At 39.6% G+C, this 20,152-nt stretch overlaps 1 protein-coding gene across 4 annotated transcripts in view; it reads right to left on the bottom strand.

The window, feature by feature from the left end:
• The window catches only part of TMEM38B (transmembrane protein 38B), a 68,464-nt gene that overhangs the window by 24,014 nt on the left and 24,298 nt on the right, over positions 1–20,152 (bottom strand). For all 4 annotated transcript variants that reach the window (XM_050948339.1, XM_050948337.1, XM_050948338.1 and 1 more), the window contains exons 2-4: positions 16,091–16,247; positions 6,229–6,413; positions 1,402–1,489 (exon numbers count right to left, since the gene is read on the bottom strand). In XM_050948339.1, the coding sequence (XP_050804296.1) occupies positions 1,402–1,489; positions 6,229–6,413; positions 16,091–16,247 (430 nt within the window). The remainder of the gene's footprint in view (positions 1–1,401; positions 1,490–6,228; positions 6,414–16,090; positions 16,248–20,152) is intronic.

The raw sequence follows: 20,152 nt of genomic DNA, 5'->3' as shown, positions 1-20,152 counted from the left end.
TCCCTCTGTTCACCCTCAACTTTGAGCACTCAGTATCTTTCCCCTGATCAGGAAGCCAGTAGTATAACTCTACTTGTATACTTATATTCTTGTTATTTGGGATTTGTCAAGTTTCATTTCTTATCACACCTTTAATTAGATTAATGTATTTAGCATTACAACCAAAGGAGAACATTTGAAAAAAAATTGTCAAGCAAATTTTTAACCAAAATAATTTCAGGATGTGAGGACAGTGATCTGTGTCCAACACCTCTCTGTTCTGGCATATTGCAATCTCAGCTTTTATCCTTCATAAGATGATGCAATACAACATTTTTTAACATTTAAAACTCATTCTTCCTTCAGCTAGCACATTTTTAAAAAAAGAACATGACTGCAGTGTTTTAAACTAGCATAATTACTTGTTTCACTAAGTTTGAAGTATTTAGGTGCAGCTGACACCATAAGCCTCACAATCCTTCCTTTTGGAAATAGTTCTGCTCATAATTTTTGTATTTCTCTTCTGTCATTCTTTACTACCCAGGACAGTTACATGAAAACAGCATCTCTAAATGTTTATCACATCAAAAGTCATAATCCTGTTTCTTAAATAATCATTTCCACAGAAACCAGCTGGGAAGTCACATGGGAGGGCAAAGTGGGCCTTTTAAATCCCCTATGAGCTTGTCTCGCTTTACAACAGTAGTTTGTGGCCTGCCAGCCAGTTCCAATTCTTTCTTTTGCAGAAGCTAAACTGGGTGCTATGTAACACTCCCAATTTAGCTTTTGCGAGACAAAGAACTGAAAGCTGAAACTCAAGTAGCATCTTCTATCTTGCAATGCACCTGAGGCATGTGTTGATGTGTTTTAATGCTATACATTTAACAGATCGGTTGAAAGTGTATTCAGAAGAGTGCAACCGGTTTTTTTGTTTTTTGTTTTTTTTTAAATAAAGTATTTAGTGTTGGTGGAATATATCTACTAGACTGACAGACCTAAAGTCATCTAACTACCTTCAGAATATGTACCAGCACTCACATAACCCTGCCACAATGTGCTTCATTTCTGACTTGGATGAACCACAGGTCTGGAAGAGAAGGTTAATTTTTCTTGCCCATTCAAATGATTGTCCTCTCTACACAAGTAGCTAACATGTTTACCACTTAGTTCCAATTCTGTGGCGATTTTGTAGTGGAGATAATTATTCATGAGGAAATCATTTGAGACTAACAACTCATTGCACGTAGGTCAGGCCAGCCAACACATAGTAAAGATTTGGTCCCACTTACTTTGAATTTATAAGCAGTCTACTAGCACCTGTTTTTAACGCTGCATCAAGAAAATTACTCATGTAGGTCTTTGAATGCGAGAGCCAAAGAGAACAAAATTATTCCAGTTGTACTATGGTTTACATAAACTTACTAGGACATCTTCAGAAGTTCATTGCTTTCAGGTTTCCAAACACCTCTCACCAACTGCTCAAAGTTAGAGATTAAGCCACCACCAGCTCCTGAAAATCCAATAAATTATAACATGTCTCAGTGGTATGATCTCTTAGTGACTAAGGCCAGGTCTACACTGGCAATTGAACGACAAAACTTTTGTCTTTCAGAGGCGTTAAACACCCGCTCCTCGCCCGAAAGACAAAATGTTTTGCTGCGACAAGTGCCAGTGTGAACAGTGCGTTTTTGGCAGGAGAGCCAAACAGCAGCTACACAGCCCGACTTTTAGCAGCACAACTGTAGCAACACAGCCATGTCACTAAAAGCTGTGTAGTGCAGACAAGGTGGATAAAAAACGATTTAAAAACATATTAAAAAATCTGATTTTTTTTGATAAAATGGTTTTTGAGGAAAAACCTATCTAAAAGATAGTTTTAATTAAGATATATTATAGCTCAAAGATATCTCATCATGCAATAGGGATTATAAATTCTAATTCTATAGAATGAGACAGTGTATTCATGTAATGTTTAAGAAAAGTTTTGTAAATGAGTTCCAATAATTCATGGATTAGGGATCCAATTTTATGGGGTTCCCAGGGCGTCTGTATAGAATATTTAGGTTAATCTTTCTATCTACCCAATGGGACTCTTTGCTCAGTCTAGAAGATACCATCAGAGATGCTTAGTTTTGCAGTTTTCAAACTGTGGATTTGTGTCGTCAGAGATAACATGCTTGTTAACAGCAAAAATGTTTTTAAATAAATATAGGTGAGAAATAACAGACCTCAACCCTATTGTCCCTCTGCAAATTTGTGTACACAGAGTCAATCCCTTGCCTCTCTCTAAAAGTGAAAAGTTTCAAAAAGTTCAATGACTAGAAGATTGTTGGGGGCAGAATAGATTTGGACAAGGAGAAGTCTGGAGATCAATGTGAGAAGGGAGGGACAGGCAGTAGAAACAAAAGTGAAACTGTTTGAGCAGCATACAGTAACTCCTCACTTAACATTGGAGTTATGTTCCTGAAAAATGCAGCTAAGTAAAACGATGTTAAGTGAATCCAATTTCCCCATAAGAATGAATGTAAATAGGGGGTTAGGTTCCAGGGAATTTTTTTTTTGCCATACAGTACAGTACTCTAGTTGGGAGGTGCCTCCACCTTACCCCACAGAGGCCCAGCCCACTGGCACTGCAGACAAGGAGGCAGACAAGGAGGCTGAAGGTGCTGTAGGCTAGGAGAAGCATGTTGCGCAGCAGTAGCAGTAGCTTCCCCTACTCTGCAAGCACAGGGCGGGGGGCTCAACCCTCGGCCTGCCCACGCCACTCCTTTCCCCAAGCCACCACCCTTATCCTACCTCTTCTTCTCCCCCTCTCCCTTTACTCTGCACACTGCATCCTCGCGCCTCCCCACTCCCTCCCCTGCCTGTGGCAATCAGCTGGTTTGCGGTGTTCAGGAGGCAGGGGAGGGAGCTGGAACCTGTGTGCCAAGTCCTCGCTCCTCTCCCTTCCCTCCTGAACACCGCAAGCCAGCTAACTGCTGCAGGCAGCAAGCATATCCAAGATGAGAAGAAATTATTTAGAAGAGAGTCTCAAGCTAACATATGGTTGCAGTGCTCATTTGATGCATCTCCTAGCCAAAGACTTCAGTGTTTCAGAAATAAAGACTAATGTTGTTAAAATTGCAAAATAATTCCGTAAAAACCCTTTTGCAGTAGCTGCTCTGAAAAAAGTGGGAGGAACCAAGCTAACGCTCCCACAAGACATGGCACGGAACTCAGCAGTGGACTGTTTGGGGCACTATATCAAGAACTGGCCTAAGCTGCATGGAAATCCCTAATTAAAAAAAATATAGTAAGGTGACCCAAAAAGTGCCATTATGGCTAAACAGAGTAAAAGAGATTAGAAGCAAAAAGACATCCTTTAAAAATTGGAAGTCAAATCCTACTGAGGAAAATAGAAATGAGCATAAAGTCTGGCAAATCAAGTGTGGAAGTATAATTAGGCAGGCCGAAAAACATTTTGAAGAGCTACTAGCAAAAGATCAAATATTTTTTGCTGTAAGTTTTTGTAAGAACATCAGAAGCAAGAAATCTGCCAAACAATCAATCACTGAAGCCACTGAATGAACGAGGAGCTAAAGGAAGACAAGACCAATACAGAGAAGCTACATTAATTCTTTGCATCAGTCTTCACTGCAGAGGATGTGTGGGAGATTCCCACACTCGAGCTCTTTTTTGTAGGTGACTGATCTGAGGAACTGTCCCAGACTGAGGTATCTATAGAGGTGGTTTTGGACCAAAACTGAAAAATTAAACACTAATAAGTCACCAGGACCAGACGGTATTTACTCAATAGTTCTGAAGGAACTCAAATATGAAATTGCAGAGCTACTAACTGTGGTACATAATCTATCACTTAAAACAGCTCCTGTACCAGATGGCTGGAGGATAGCTAATGTGATGCCAATTTTTAAAAAGGCTCCAGAGGTAATCCTGGCAATTACAGGTGGGTAAGCCTAACTTCAGTACCAAGCAAACTGGTTGAAACTATTACCAGACATATAGATGAACACAATTTGTTAGGGAAGGGTCAACATGGCTTTATTAAAGGGAAATCATGCCTCACTACTCTATTAGAATTTTTGAAGGGGTCACTGGACTTTCAGAAAGTCTTTGACAAGGCCCCTCACCAAAGGCTCTTAAGCAAAGTAAGCAGTCATGGGATAAGAGGGAAGGTCCTGTCAGGTATCAGTAACTGGTTAAAAGACAGGGAACAAAGGAAAGGAATAAATGGTTAGTTTTCAGAATAGAGAGAGAGATAAATAGTGGGATCCCCCAAGGGTCTGTACTGGGCCCAGTGCTATTCAACGTATTCACAAGTTATCTGGAAAAAAGGGGTAAACGGGGGTGGAAAAGCTGAGTAATTTTGTAAGTCCAAAACAGACCGCAAATAGTTACAAAAGGTTATCACAAAACTGGGTTACTGGGCAACAAAATGGCAGATGAAATTCAGTGTTGATAAATGCAAAGTAATGCATGTTGGAAAACATAATCCCAACTATACATACAAAATGATAGGGTCTAAATTAGCTGTTAGCACTAAGGAAGAGATCCTGGAGTCTTTGTAGATAGTTCTTTGAAAACATCTGCTCAATGTGCAGCGGCACTCAGAAAAGCTGATGGAATGTTAGGAACCATTAGGAAAGGGATAGATAAGACAGAAAAATATCATAATGGTACTATATAAATCCATGGTATGCTAAACCTTGAATACTGTGTGCAGTTCTGGCCACCCTACCTCAAAAAAGATATATCAGATTTGGAATAGGTACAGAGAAGGGCAACAAAAATTATTAAGGGTATGGAATAACTTCCATATGAGGAGAGATTAATAAGACTGGGACTTTTCAGTATGTAAAAGAGACGACTAAGGAAGGAATATGATAGAGGTCTATAAAATTGTGACTGGTGTAGAGGAAGTGAATAAGGCAATGTTATTTACCCCTTCACATAACACAAGAACCAGGGGTCACCCAATGAAATTAATAGGCAGCAGGTTTAAAACAAACAAAAGGAAGTTCTACTTCACACAACGCACAGTCAAGCTTTGGAACTTGTTGCCAGGGGATATGGTGAAGGCCAAAACTGTAACTGGGTTCAGAAAAGAATTAGGCAAGTTCATGGAGGATAGGTCCATCTACGGATATTAGCCAAAATAGTCAGGGACGAAACCCCATGCTCTGAGTGTTTTAAGCCTCTAGCTGCCAGACGCTGGGAGTGGACAATAGGGGATGGAGCAGTCACTAAGTTGCCCTGTTCTGTTCATTGCCTCTGAAGCATCTGGCATTGGCCACTGTCAGAAGAAGGACCACTAGTCTGACCCATTATGGCCATTCTTATGGGAATCCATTTTCTTCCAGGATCACAGATGGCAATTTATATATTAGCATACAAATATGGGGGAGAGAGCAAGCATGAGTGCACACATCCCAGTACAAAATCTAGAAGAGTTCCATAATAGGGAAAATAATCAAAGATTACTAGAAGTATATGTGTGTGTGCACATGTAGAGGAAATAAGGCATAAGAAGAATGTGGCACTATCTGTTCAGTAAACACTGTAACAAATCCAACACAAGTTAGAATTACTTTTGTTAACATGTCTGTGGGCTCCCAAGCAGAGTGGAAATAAACTGCAATGCAGAACTGAAGCCAGAGTTGAGCCAGTGGTCTCTCTACTGGAGTGGGATATAAAGTACAGGAGTAAAGCAAACATCGCTGCTCTGAAGTGTACAATACATTTCTAGATAAACTATGTGGTAGTTATTTAATTTAGGAGACAACTCGATTAGATGAGATAAAATGCCTCTAGTGTGTTCAATCTGATTAAAGGATGGGGACAGACAAAAAAATTAGAAAAGTAACAGTCCTGCTATATAGAAGTGCAACTTCTGTAAGAATAGTTTCATTGAAAAGTTTATAATTATAATGATCAAGTTATATATAGCCTCGTTGATTCCTTTTGCCATCAACCATCAAATCCTAAAGATCCTTAAATGAGGACAGGCATCTTTCCTCCTAAGGGCCCTCCATGGTTCCCTCCAAAGCCAGTCAATGCCATTCCTCATCTGACCAGAGAAATTGCTGCACAGACACACAGGCTTTCCCTCCATGAGGGACAACAGTTTGAATTTAAGGCTGCCATTCCCACATAGTAGATCATGGCCTTATCACTAAGACCACATGGTTCACAATTTAAATATCACTTTAAACTTCACAATTCAACAGAACACGAGATTTTACACATTACCTCTGGCCCAACCAACAGCTACCATGATAAGCCAGGCATTTTTGTAGTGGCTGTTTGCATGTGCAACTCCAGCTGTTATTTTCCAAGTCCTAGTCACTTCTTTCATTCCTGCAATCATCAGTCGAAGAGGCAGAAAGGAAAAGCATCGGTAGATTATGTCATGTGGACAAAAAAATACAAGATACCTGAAATTTAGAAGAAAATTTCTACTTAAAATCTCTTGGCAACAAAGTTACTCTCCTAAAGCATCTTTTAAAATTAAATTTTGGAGCATCACTAAGAGTTCTTTAATATTATCCCTATACACCATATATCCTTTAGTGTTTTAGCTCCAAATTAAAAATTAGAATAGTCCCTTTTTAGAATTTACCTAATTAAATCTCTTTCTAGGTATTTATACTGCACCCATCACCTGATATTTGAGCACCTAAAATATAAGTTTATTACACACAATATATTCCCAAACACATCATAAATAGTTTATAAAGGCTTCCTTAAAGTACAATAGAACAAACTGAACCCATCCTTGGAATGGAACACATTTCTTTAAGCTTATAGACCACCAAGATTCCTCTCTCAAGTTGCTATCCAGCTTGAATGCTGGTTTATTGTTTAAAAAAGTAAACTTTGTGTAAACATTTGAGCTTCTCTGGATTGTTAAAATAGTATTAGAACAGAACGGGAATTCACTTATATTCTGACACAGGGCTCTCATACTGCCAGCGACACAAAATTATGTAACTTTAGCAAGATTGCCATCCCTTGTTAAAGTCAATGCCAGTTGTGATTTAAAGCTATTTTCAAATACATTTCACTTCTTACAGTGAGCAGGGCTTTCAGCTTTTTGAACAGAATATGGGGCTAAGCAAACTGTTGTAGTTTTCTTTAAAGAAGAACACTGGTATGCAGTGTTCCAAATTTAAGGACTCTACAGCCACAAGCTCCAATTTATCCAAAATGGGCTCTTTTACCCCACTTGCCATTTCCAGCACAAGCGGGCTGGACTTCAGGATGGTCCTTTGTAGTCTCATCGTTTAACAATTCAAGGACACTCATATGTTCAAACAATTTACTTCTTATAACAATACCAAGATGTAACAAAAACCTTACATATTTTACTTTCATAGCCTTTTCATTTTTAGATTATACTGCCATTTTTTTTATTTAACTGGGTCTGATTCACAGTCATGGGTCCAGTGTCTTAAACTGAGTGCACTACTGTTGGGGACTGTACTTAAATCAGTCTTTACAGTTTCATTGCTACCCAAGATGGGAAAAATCACATGCTAGATGCGAACTACAGCCCCTTAGCCCAGCCCCAGCCCTTTGGAAATCAGCACAGCTGCTCCAGCACAATAGGACAAGAAGCAGTTGGTGTATGGAGCTCTATTTTGTCCCTACTCAGTTCTTCTGGGAAGCGAGTCTCTTGGCTAGGCCTTGAAAGGAGAAAGCAGCCTCCTTGCAAAGCCTGAGATCTAGCATGTCTTCCTATTTATTGAGACCTATGTGACTCTCTAGTACCATTGACTGTGACTATTCTGAAGACAAAACGCCACATGAAAGCTGTGTTCAGTACGGGCTGGCAGAGGAGCAGGTCTTTGCAGGAATTAAACCCATGCCCTTGAAATCCCAAGAGGGGAGAAGGAGAGGAATAAAAGGGAGGAAACACTGATGGGGAAGTTGAAACTATTGAAGCACATATTCAAAAAATTTGGATCTGTCCCCCATAGTTTTGAATGCCTTCCTCCAGTGCAAGGGTAGATGCCCTTTCCCAAACAACAGAATTGAAATTCTGGATTCAATAATTATGACTGTGACTGTATGCAATCATTGAGATTTGAGGACTTCAATAACTCAAACATAGCTTCTGGCCTAGGGCGCCAGGATTTGGGAGGGTGGCAATTTGGCGGCGGGGGGTCCTTCCGCGCTCGGGGTCGTCGTCAGCAATTCTGCGGAGGGTCCTTCACTCGCTTCGGGACCCACTGCCGAAGTGTCCCGAAGACTGGGAGCGCGGAAGGACCCCCTCCCGCCGCAGAATTGCCGCCAATGACCGGGAGCGCGGAAGGACCCCCGCCTAGGGCGCCAAAAACCCTGGCGCCGCTCCTGCATAGCTTAGGGGTTTGTTACAGGAGTGGGTGAGTGAGATTCTGTGACCTGCATTGTGCAGAGGGTCAGACTAGATGATCATAATGGTCCCTTCTGACCTTAAAGTCTATGAGTCTATGAGAATATATCTGTGAATAGCAACATAGGCTTGAGGATACCTTAGTGTAATCTAAACCTTTAAAAATTAGAAGTGAAAGGAGTGAGTAAAATAATTTGTATGACTTCATCTGCACTTGCATCCGACGAAGTGGGTATTCACCCACGAAAGCTCATGCTCCAATACGTCTGTTAGTCTATAAAGTGCCACAGGACTCTTTCTACTTTCAGCTGCACAATAACCCATTTCTTATGTGCAACAGATGTCACAAGTTGCATTACAGAATGATTAGTGTTCAAATAAGAGCACATCCACTTTTTTCTTTTGCACTGACTAGTGATCTGTCCCCCCGCCTTATATATGAAAGCAATTATTGAACTTAATTGTTTCATGATATATGAGAAAAACAGTGATCATGCATCAGTGCATGGTAGTGTGGATGCAAACTATTGTGCAACTGCTATTTATGATAGACAATTAAACCTCTGGATATTGAGCATATAAACTCTGCCCATTGGTAAATCGTAGTCACATATTGGGGGTAAGAGTTCGATCCAGTAGTAAGGCTTTTTTACCCTGAAGCGTTCTGCAAGAGGCTGCAACTCTGCATGCCACTATGCTCAGTCATGCAACATAAAAATCACAACTGAACTTAAATACTGAAGTTAAGAATGTTAAATGGTTAGTGAACAACTGAAAAACAAGATTAGTTCAGATTAGTATTCAGTTTCACAAAACGGTTATCTTTTTTAAATCAAATTAATAATTCAGTGACACTTGATATGCATTTGTGTGTGTATATTTAATTATTTGTTCATTAATAAGTCAAGCACCACCTACTGCAAGTGTTATAGATATTTTTAATCCATTCTATAAAATTTATAGTTGCCTCCATCCAGCTCAAGGGAACATTTTAATATTTTGTTTCACTACACAATTTGTATGTGATTGGTGTAATAATTACAAACAACTACATATGCAAAGTATTTGTGGCTGAATATTGAACTGCTAACATTTACTTTCACAGCATTCTCCCATGCTAGTGGTTCCTTCACATAAGTGCTACTGCAGACTGACAATATCTACATAGGACAAAATGAATTCTTGTGTAAGCAGGTGTTGCAGTAAATGGAGTTTCACCTCCCTACTCCAATGAATTAATTTGCCTTAATATTTTTGTACTACTCATCCTACTTAATAATTAACTTATTAATAGAAGTTATTAAAAAGCCCATAAATTGTGGGGAAATTCAAATGGATTTTACCAGTTTTCACTGTTGTGTTGGTACTGTAATTATGAAGCCTAGTATTTTCTTTTTCAATATCAAAAACAGAATAAAATAGTTTACTGAAAAACTAGACCATCCACAGCATTCTGTTGAAAAATGGCAGAATCATCCACAGTTCTCTATTTTTTGTTATTTTCTACTACTCTCCAAACACTATTATTTTATGCAATTAACAACAGCTACCAGTAGATGTTGCTATTCCACATAATGTTTTAAAATGTTATTGATGCTGAATTACCAGATAGAGAAAAAGTGTCATATTACCCGTTTATATATTAGGGTATGAATTCTGCTTTATTTACTCTAAGACCAAATAGGAATCATATGATAAGTCAATGTAAAGTTCTAGTAGTGAGCAAGAATAGCAGGTTTTTACATAACTAATAGTTCTAAAGGTTTCATAATGTTTGTACCGGGTCATGAGCAATACACACCATTTTCACTTAACTCTGATTTAACAGTACATTTGGTTTACATACTGTCGTCTTTGCTCTTTCACATCTTTTGGGGCGTTGTCAAAACAGACTCCAACAAGAAACTGCTGAGCTTAAATTAATATGCAAACTACATACCATTAACTTGGGTTTGAATAGAGAGAGTAGCTGGGTCATTACACATATTGAATCTATTTCCCCATGTTAAGTATCCTCACACTTCTTGTTAACTGTCTAAAATGGGCCATCTTGATTATCACTACAAATTTTTTTTTCCTCCTGCTGCTAATACCTCAACCTCATCTTAATTAGCCTCTTACAGTAGGTATAGCTACTTCCACCTTTTCATGTTCTCTGTATATGTGTATGTTCCATTCTATGCATCTGATGAAGTGGGCTGTAGCCCATGAAAGCTTATGCTCAAATAAATTTGTTAGTCTCTAAGATGTCACAAGCACTCCTGTTCTTTCTGCGGATACAGACTAACATGGCTGCTACTCTGAAACCTAACATTCATAGACTTTAAGGTCAGAAGGGACCATTATGATCATCTAGTCTGACCCCCTGCACAATGCAGGGCACAGAATCTCACCCACCCACTCCTGTAACAAGCCCCTAAACCATGTCTGAGTTATTGAAATCCTCAAATTGTGGTTTAAAGACTTCAAGGTGCAGAGAATCCAACAGCAAATGACCCGTGCCCCACGCTGCAGAGGAAGGCCAAAAACCTCCAGGGCCTCTGCCAATCTGCCCTGGAGGAAAATTCCTTCCCGACCACAAATATGGTGACCAGTTAATCCCTGAGCATATGGACAAGACTCATCAGCCAGCACCCAAGAAAGAATTCTCTGTAGTAACTCAGATCCCATCCCATCTAACATCCCATCACAGACCATTGGACATATTTACCTGCTAATAATCAAAGATCAATTAATTGCCAAAATTAGGCTATCCAATTATACCATCCCTTCCATAAACTTATCAAGCTTAGTCTTGAAGCCAGATATGTCTTTTGCCCCCACTACTCTCCTTGGAAGGCTGTTCCAGAACTTCACTCCTCTAATGGTTTGAAACCTTCGTCTAATTTCAAGTCTAAAAAAGTCACTTGTGAAAATGGTATACCTATTCCAGTTACATTACATGTAACACTCAAGAACCCAGAATATATATTTCTTTTTTTCCCCAGTTTGCATACCATTTTACTGTTTTCCCTGGATGCAACCAAACAGGAATCTGTCCCTTTGCACATCTCATTCAGCAAGAGTACAATTTTTTTTAAATAAAAATGTGATTTTATAACAGGCTACAATTATAAAGCCAGTAGGAGGACTGAGGGGACACATAATACCTGATACTATTTAGTCTTTTATAATTGACTAGATTTCAAGGAGACCGTGTCCTTAAAGAAATCAAATGGTTAACTTTCTTGTAACTGGTTTCTAAAAGTAAATTCTAAATAGGGATTTGTGAGTTTGAAGTTTTGTTCAGAAAATATATTTTAAAGGAAATTAAACTAACAACTATTATTAGACTACATTCAGAAAGTAGCTTTCATCTCTTCCACCTGAGTACGTCAATGAAAAAACTCATTTAATTTAACAAGAGTATAAAATAGAATCGGAGGACTCAAAGGGACCTCAAGAGGTCTAATCCAGTTCCCTGCACTCCTGGCAGCACTAAGTATTATCTAGACCATCCCTGAGAGGTGTTTGTTTAACCTGCTCTTAAAAATCTCCAAGGAGGGAGATTCCACAGCCTCCCTAGGCAATTTATTTCAGTGCTTAACTACCCTGACCCTTGCTTCAATTTAAGCCCATTGCTTCTTGTTCTATCCTCAGAGATTAAGGAGAACAATTTATCTCCCTCCTCCTTGTAACAACCTTTTATGAACTTGAAAAGGTATGTTACCTCTCAATCTTCTCTTCTCCAGATTAAACAAACCCAGTTTTTTCAATCTTACCTCACAGATCATGTTTTCTAGACCTTTAATCATTTTTGTTGCTCTTCTCTGGACTTTCTCAAATTTGTCCACATCTTTCCTGAAATGTGGCACCCAGAACTGGACACAATACTCTAGCTGAGGCCTAATCAGCGCAGAGTAGAGCTGAAGAATTCCTTCTCGTTTCTTGCTTACAACACTCCTGCTAATACATCCCAGAATGACATTTGCTTTTTCTGGCTACAGTGTTCACTGTTGACTCATATTTAGCTTGTGGCCCACTTTGACCCCCAGATCCCTTTCTGCAGTACTCCTTCCTAGGCAGTCATTTCCCATTTTGTATGTATGCAACTGATTGTTCCTTCCTAAGTGGAGTACTTTGTCCTTATTGAATATCATCCTATTTCCTTCATACCACTTCTCCAGTTTAATCGAGATCATTTTGAATTATAATCCTATCCTCCAAAGCACTTGCAACCCCTCCCAGCTTGGTATCGTCCGCAAAACTTTAAGTGTTCTCTTTATGCCATTATCGAAATCATTGAAGAAGATATTGAATAGAACCAGACCCAGAACTAGTCTCTGTGGAACTGCTTTTGATATACCCTTCCAGCTTGACTATGAACAACTGATAACTACTCTCTGGGAATGGTTTTCCAAATAGTTATGCATGCACCTTATAGTAATTTCATCTGGATTGTACTCCCCTTGTTTGTTTATGAGAAAGTCATGTGAGAAAGTATCAAAAGCCTTACTAAAGTCAAGATATTATCACATATACCACTTCCCCTCATCCACAAAGCTTGTTACTCTGTAAAAAGAAAGCTATTAGGTTGGTCTAACTTGATTTCTTCTTGACAAATCCATGCTGACTGTTACTTATCACTTTATTATCTTCTCGCTGTCTGTAAAGTGACTGCTTAATTATTTGCTCCATTATCTTTCCAGGTACAGAAGTTAAGCTGAGTGACTGTAATTCCCCAGGTTGTCCTCATTTCCTGTACTTGCCCTTCTCCAGTCCTCTGGAATCTCTCCTGCCTTCAATAATTTTTCGAAGATAATTGCTAATGGCTCAAATCTCTCTTCTGTCAGCTCCTTGAGTATTCTAGGATGTATTTCATCAGGCTCTTGTGACTTGAAGACATCTAGCTTGTCTAAGTAATTTTTAACTTGTTCTTTCCTTATTTTAGCCTCTGATCCTACCTCATTTTCACTGGCATTCACTATGTTAGACTTCCAAATCACTAACCAACCTTTTTGGTGAAAGCAAACAAAAAAGTCATTTAGCACGTCTGCCATTTCCACATTTTCTGTTATTGTTTCCCTTCTCATTGAGTAATGGGCCTGCCCTATCCTTGGTCTTCCTCTTGCTTTTAATGTAGTTGTACAATATTTTCTTGTGATCCTTTATGTCTCTAGCTAGTTTAATCTTGTGTTGTGTCCTGGCCTTTCTAATTTTGTCCCTACATACTTGTGTTACTTGTTTATATTCATACTTTGTAATTTGACCTTGTTTCCACTTTCTGTAGGACTCTTTTTTGAGTTTCAGATCACTGAAGAACTCCTGGTTAAGCCAGGGTGGTCTCTTGCCATACTTCCTATCTTTCTTAGGCAGTGGGATAGTTTGCTCTTGTACCCTTAACAATGTGTCTCTGAAAAATGGCCAACTCTCTTGAACTGTTTTCCCCCTTGGACTTGCTTCCCAAGCAGTCTTAACTACCAACGTCCTGAGTTTGCAGAAGTCTGCCTTCTTGAAATCCATTATTTTTATTGTGCTGTTTTCCCCTTCTACAATTCCTTAGAATCATGAAGTCTACCATTTCAAAAGCACTTTTACCTAAGCTACCTTCCACTTTCAAATTCTCAACCAGTTCCTCCTATTTGTCAAAATCAAATCTAGAACCATCTCTCCCCTTGTTGCTTTCTCCACTTTCTGAAATAAAAAGTTATCTCCAATACATTCCAAGAACTTGCCGGATAATCTGGGCTCTGCTGTATTATTTTCCCAACAGATGTCTGGGTAGTTGAAGTCTCCCGTCACCACCAAGTCCTGTGCTTTGGATGATTTTGTTAGTTGTTTAAAAAAAGCCTCATTCAAGTAAGTATATGGGACAAAGTTTCACTACATCTTATGGTAGTTAAAGAAAGCCACGGGTAAACAAAAAACAAACCAAAAAAAAAAAAAAGACTTCTCAGAAGCCAGCACAAACCCCATTAAATTGATTTCAAGGGTCATCTGGCACTTTGGTGGTGAAGTAGCCAAACCATGTTAATTAAATCTGACTCTAAATATTCCCCAGGTTTTCAAGTTCTCCAGAAAGCAGAATTAGGATTTAAATTTTTGCTGTCTAGTAGCGGTTTATCATTTCCATACACAAATATTGTGCTTTCCAAGTTCTTTTTTTTTTTTTTTTAAAAGCAGAGAGAAAGCAAACTTTTCTTAAAGCAACTAGTGCCATTTTATAATTTGTGAAAGGTTCCAATCCATTTCTTGTTCCAAAGTTTAAGTGAAACTTGCATTAGACCCCCAGAAGATTTAAGTGTATTTTGCTGATGATTGTCTGCAATGTCAACCATAAGGAACAGAAATTGATGCTATAAGAAAAGATTTAGTTTTTGCAAAAATCTAAACAAGTAAAGGATACTCTCTCTTAATTTGAGTTTAACTGCTTCCATTTTTTGCATCCTTGAAGCGGTCCAGTAGAGTCTGCATTCCTCAACAACAAAATTGTTCAAACCCCATATCTGATAATGGTGCATCTCACAGCAATTTAGATATACAATATAGGTTAACTACTGGAAAACTGAAGAATCGGGTTCTGAACTGATATACTAAAGAAGAGTACATCCTCTGCTCTCCCCTCTCTACTGGAACTCTGCCTTCGTCCCAGCAGCCACTCTTTGGGTATACCACAGATAAGGTACATTCTTAGCTCTAGTTAGCAAACCCTCCTTAGTGAACTTGAGTTAAAATAGCAGTAAGACACAGCAACTCTGCTTTTAACTTGAGCTAGCAGTTTAAATTCAACCCCAGACCGCCCTATAGGCTTTAATTTGAGCTGCTAACGCAAATTAAAAGCTGATTTGCCATGTCTTCAATGCTATTTTAACTCGAGCAAGCTAACCTGAGTTGAACACACTTTTTTGCAGCATAGACAGACGCTTGGGAACAAAACAAGATCTCCTTCAACCTTCAACCCCAAGCTCTGGAACCTATCCCTTTCCCATAGCAAGCCAATTCACTGCCTCTTCTTACCTGCCTTCCCATTAAACTTGCTGCTGACTTCCATGTAAATTTTTCCCTCACCTTTGTTCCCAAAATGACTCCTGTCTCCTGTTAGTTTCAGAAGGTCAAGCTGGGAGCTGGCCGTAAATAAAGGAGGTCATTGCCAAGAAGCACAAGCTGAACGAGAGGGGGGTAGTGGAATCAGTCCCAACAAACCCTCCTTTCTAGCAGCAGAAAAACACCTACCTCTTGGTAGAATCTGGATGTCCAATAGCTACCCCAAAATCATTTAAACTTAGACAGACCCCATGTTTCATCCTTCTAGGAATTAGCTTACTTCTTAAAAGTAACAATGATAAACTCTGCCTTGGACAAACTTACCCCTCTAGTTTCTTTACAAAACTTTGAAGAGACTGACTTACCCACTGACCCACTTGCCAATAATAAACAGAAAATGCCTTAAGTCAAATGAATGGCTCTACATGAGATAGCCTTCCAAAGACAGAGAATGAAAGATAATCTTGCTCCTTCAAAAGAGTCAAGCTGCTTCCATTAATTCCAATCAGCGTTAACTCTGAAGACTCTCTGACTGTGTCCACACCAGGGCTTTTGTATCGAGGGAGGTTTTTTGCTACAGCTGCCCCATTGTCACTTACTGTGAGTGGAGCTCAAGCAGCTGCATAAGCACTACACTTAATAAGTGTGCACACAGTACGAGTTCACTAATACAAAAAACAAAGGTACTTATTTTATACTCTTGTGCATGCTTACCAGATTGAAGACGCCAGGAAGATATTAGTGCTGTTTGCAAGGAACCCTACAGGAGGCTCTGCAAGCATCAAGGAAGACAGAATAGACCCACCAAAGCAGTAAAGCATAGCACTAAACCAACATGCAATTGGACTCTGGCGTGACACTTCCACTGCTCCTGAAATAAAACAAAGTAAAAAGGCAACATGTAAATGACATATTTGTACAAGACAAGTAAGAAGGTATCAAACATTCCAAATTTTAAAACTTTTTAAAATATCAGTAACATGCAAATAATTTAGACTTGTTATGTTTGATAAGATTACACAACACTGAAGATAAGCACTGAATATCAGGTAATATTATGACCGATGATGCAAAATTCTACACATCAATCCCCTGAAAAAGACAAACATGTTAATGAAAGATCACGAAAAGAAAAACACCTATGCATGAGAACTTGATTGCCAAAATATTGCTATGAAACCTACTAGCAACAACAAAGCTCTATACTGCACTCAACAATGCCTTTCATAAGAAGACCCCAAAACACTTTACAATAGGTAGTATCTTCACTGTGCAAATGAAACACAAAGTTGAGGCACTTACAGTAACATTGGACTGACCTAGTACATCAAGTTTTATCAGGCTAGATGGATCACCTCTAATCTTTCAGTGGCTAGTACCAGATGTTTCAGGGAAAGGTGAAAGAAAAGTTATCCCTTAAAAATATTTATCCTATTTAATATTACTGTGGATGTTACTATTCATATAGATAGCTAATCCTTGGTTTCAGAGGTCTCTTCAATCTACAAGTTCCATAGGTTAATTAGATGTTGCATAAAAGGGGTTTAATCATCACTTTAAAATCTTTCAAAGCCTTTTGTGCGTCCCCTTATTGTATTATAATGGATAAAAATGACTACTCTTTTATACATCATTTATTCTTTTATAACGGATGTCCTCACATTCATCTCCTCTATGAACTCCCGTATAAACTCGATCATAAGCCAGTTCGTTTATAAGCCGACTCCCCCCTGCGATGGATAAGTAAAAATGGAAAATGTTTATGACTCATTCATAAGCCAACCCTAAAAATCAGGGGTCAGCAAACTCTGGCTCCCAGGCCATCAGGATGAGCCGCTAGTGGGCCAAGAGGGTTTGTTTACCTCGAGCGTCTGCAGGCACAGAGGTAAACCTAAGTAAACAAAGTGTCCCGGCGCACCAGCTGCTTACCCTGATAGGCCGGGATAGCAACTGGTGGGGAAATTTCTTTGGGGGATGAGAAGCTGGGGTTCAGGGGAGTAACCCCTGTGATCACCTTCCACATGACCCCAGGCCTGGCCCTGGCCTGGCACACTCTCCCCATACCATCCCTTCCCGCCTTATCTGAGTAGGGCCTGGGGAGGATCTCTCTAGCCTGGCTGGAGCTGCTCTGGCAGGCCGGGCAGTGCCGCCGCAGCCTGCCAGCCCCAGAGCTGCAGCTGCTTCGGATGCTGGGGGCGAGCAGCGTGGCCAGAAACAGAGACACTCTGGCTCCGCCTCTTCCCTTCTGGCTCTGCTGCCTTTCCTTACTCCCTCTGTTGTGGGGAGGGACTGTGTCTCACCTCTCCCTCTATACCCGTTCATAAGCCAACCCCCTTCTCTAGTCCTTCCCTTTTTTACTAAAAAAATTCGGCTTATGAACAAGTGTATATGGTATATACTTTTTTAAAACTCTGAGAAACCTTGCAATGCCTCTAATCCAGGGGTTCTCAAACTGGGCGTCATGACCCCTTAGGGAGTTGTGAGGTTATTACGTCGGGGGGCTGCAAGCTGTCAGGCTCCACCCCAAACCCCACTTCACCTCCAGCATTTATAATAGTGTTAAATATATATTTAAAAAGTATTTTTAAATTTATAAGGGAGGAGGTCACACTTAGAGGTTTGCTGTGTGAAAGGGGTCACCAATACAAAAGTTTGAGAACCACTGCTCTAATCATTATCCCTTCTTCCCCCCAGACCCTTTCTATTTCTGATGTATCTAGAGCTGGCCAAATTTTCCAAAGTTAAAATTTGAAGTGTCATCAAAATATAACACTGTTTTGCATTTTCAACCAGTTCTAAATATATACTTTTTAAAACGAGGTGACCAGAATCGAACAATACACACCAGTAATTTATATAATTGGATCAGAATATTTTCAATATATACACTATACTCACTTCTTAATACAACCTAACATTACCTGTTTTTCTGACTTCTGCTGAGCATGGAGCAGATGTTTTCATTGAACTATCCACAACGACAAAGATCTTTTTTCCTGAGTAGCTAGAGTTCATTTAGAATTTATTACTGAGATTAGTTCAAATTATTACTTTCAACACGCACCACCCCACACTTAACTACACTGAATATCATATGGCATCATGTCACCAAATTGCCTAGGTAAGACAGGCCATTCATTAATTTCTCATTGAATTCTTGTCATAAATTAGCTAAATAACTTTATGCCTCCTTTCATGTTGACTGGATTTATGAGCAGCTTCAATGGAAACAAAATTAAACTTAATGTGCCCTCTTGCCAGGTCAAACATAAAAAGGTCAGATACATCTTCAAACCTCACAGCAGCCAGACATAATAGTTTAATCCAGACAGTAAAAAAGCAATTAGGAACCTCTTATGATGGCTTCAAACATTTATTTAGTGGCTAAGATGACATCTGCAAGCAAGCAAGCATCTAACATTCCTGCACAACATGGTCTACTAAAGGGAGATACCATAACCAACACAGTTGCCCTTCACAGATATAGTTCCCTGTCATAATTTGAACCCATAAGCAGCATTCTTTCTGCCCCCTGAAGACAATGGATGTGTGCCAAGACAAAAGAGTTACCCAGCACCAAAGTGCAGGGCAGATCCTGAAGCATCAAGAATACCTGCTGAAACAAGACACTAAAGCACATTAACTCAGGTGTTGATAGTCTGATAAAATAGTCTCCCAACCTCTCCTCCAGATGCTGAAATATTCAGGGACCAGTAATCTGGTAACATCAACATTTTAATGAATGCATACCATCATTTCCCTCTCCTGATATTTTCCAAACTGCTGACGTCATGGAGTTTTACTTCCAGATCCTGGAATGCCTGATATCTGAGTAGTGCAGGATTCCTAATAAAGGAATCCTTAACCTACTGAAATTTAGTTCTGGTGGTCCGACCTCAAAAGAGATACAGTATATTATAATTGGGAAAAGTACAGAGAAGGGCATAAAAATGATTAAGGGTATGAAACAGCTTCCATACAAGGAGAGATTAAGAAGAGACTTTTCAGCATCGAAGAGAGATGGCTAAGTGGAGATTTTATAGACCTTTAACATACCATGAACGGTGGAGAGAAAGTAAATAAGGAAGTATTATTTACTCCTTCACATAACACAAGAACCAGGAGTCACCCAACGAAATTAATAGGTAGCAGGTTTATAACAAACAAAAGGAAACACTTCTTCATACAACACAGTCACCTTGTGGAACTCATTCCATGGGATGTTGTGAACGCCAAAACTATAACGGGGTTCAAAAAAGAATAAGTTCATGGAGGATAAGTCCATCAATGGGTATTAGCCAAGCTTGCAGGGCTGCAACCCCATGCTCTGGGTGTCCCTAGAGTCTGATTGCAGAAGCTGGGAGTGGATGACAGGAGATGGATCACTCAACAATTGCCTGTTCCGTTCATTCCCTCTGAAGCACCTGGCATTGGCCACTATCAGAAGATAGGATACTGAGCTAGATGGACCATTGGTCTGATCCGGCATGGTTGTTCTTCTGTTCTTAAAGTCTGCCACTTCCAAAGTATAAAACAGCATGTGAAACCTATTTTGCTCCTATAAGCCCCACTAAATTCACACCCTCTAGCTCAAGTAAACCCTAGAAAGCATTCACCAATCTCCCCCCATCCTCATAAACACACAGCTGGTGTCTGGCAAGTTTACACACATATAATTGACACCAAATCACTCTTCCCAACCAGTTGTCTGCCTACAGCCTATACAGATGCACAATGGGTGACAGACCACCAGCTAGCTATATCACTTTCAAGACA

The sequence above is a fragment of the Gopherus flavomarginatus genome, chromosome 3 (genome assembly GCF_025201925.1).
Source record: "Gopherus flavomarginatus isolate rGopFla2 chromosome 3, rGopFla2.mat.asm, whole genome shotgun sequence".
Taxonomy (NCBI): domain Eukaryota; kingdom Metazoa; phylum Chordata; order Testudines; family Testudinidae; genus Gopherus; species Gopherus flavomarginatus.
Note: the sequence above shows the minus strand (reverse complement) of the source record. Positions and strands in the feature narration are given on the sequence as shown.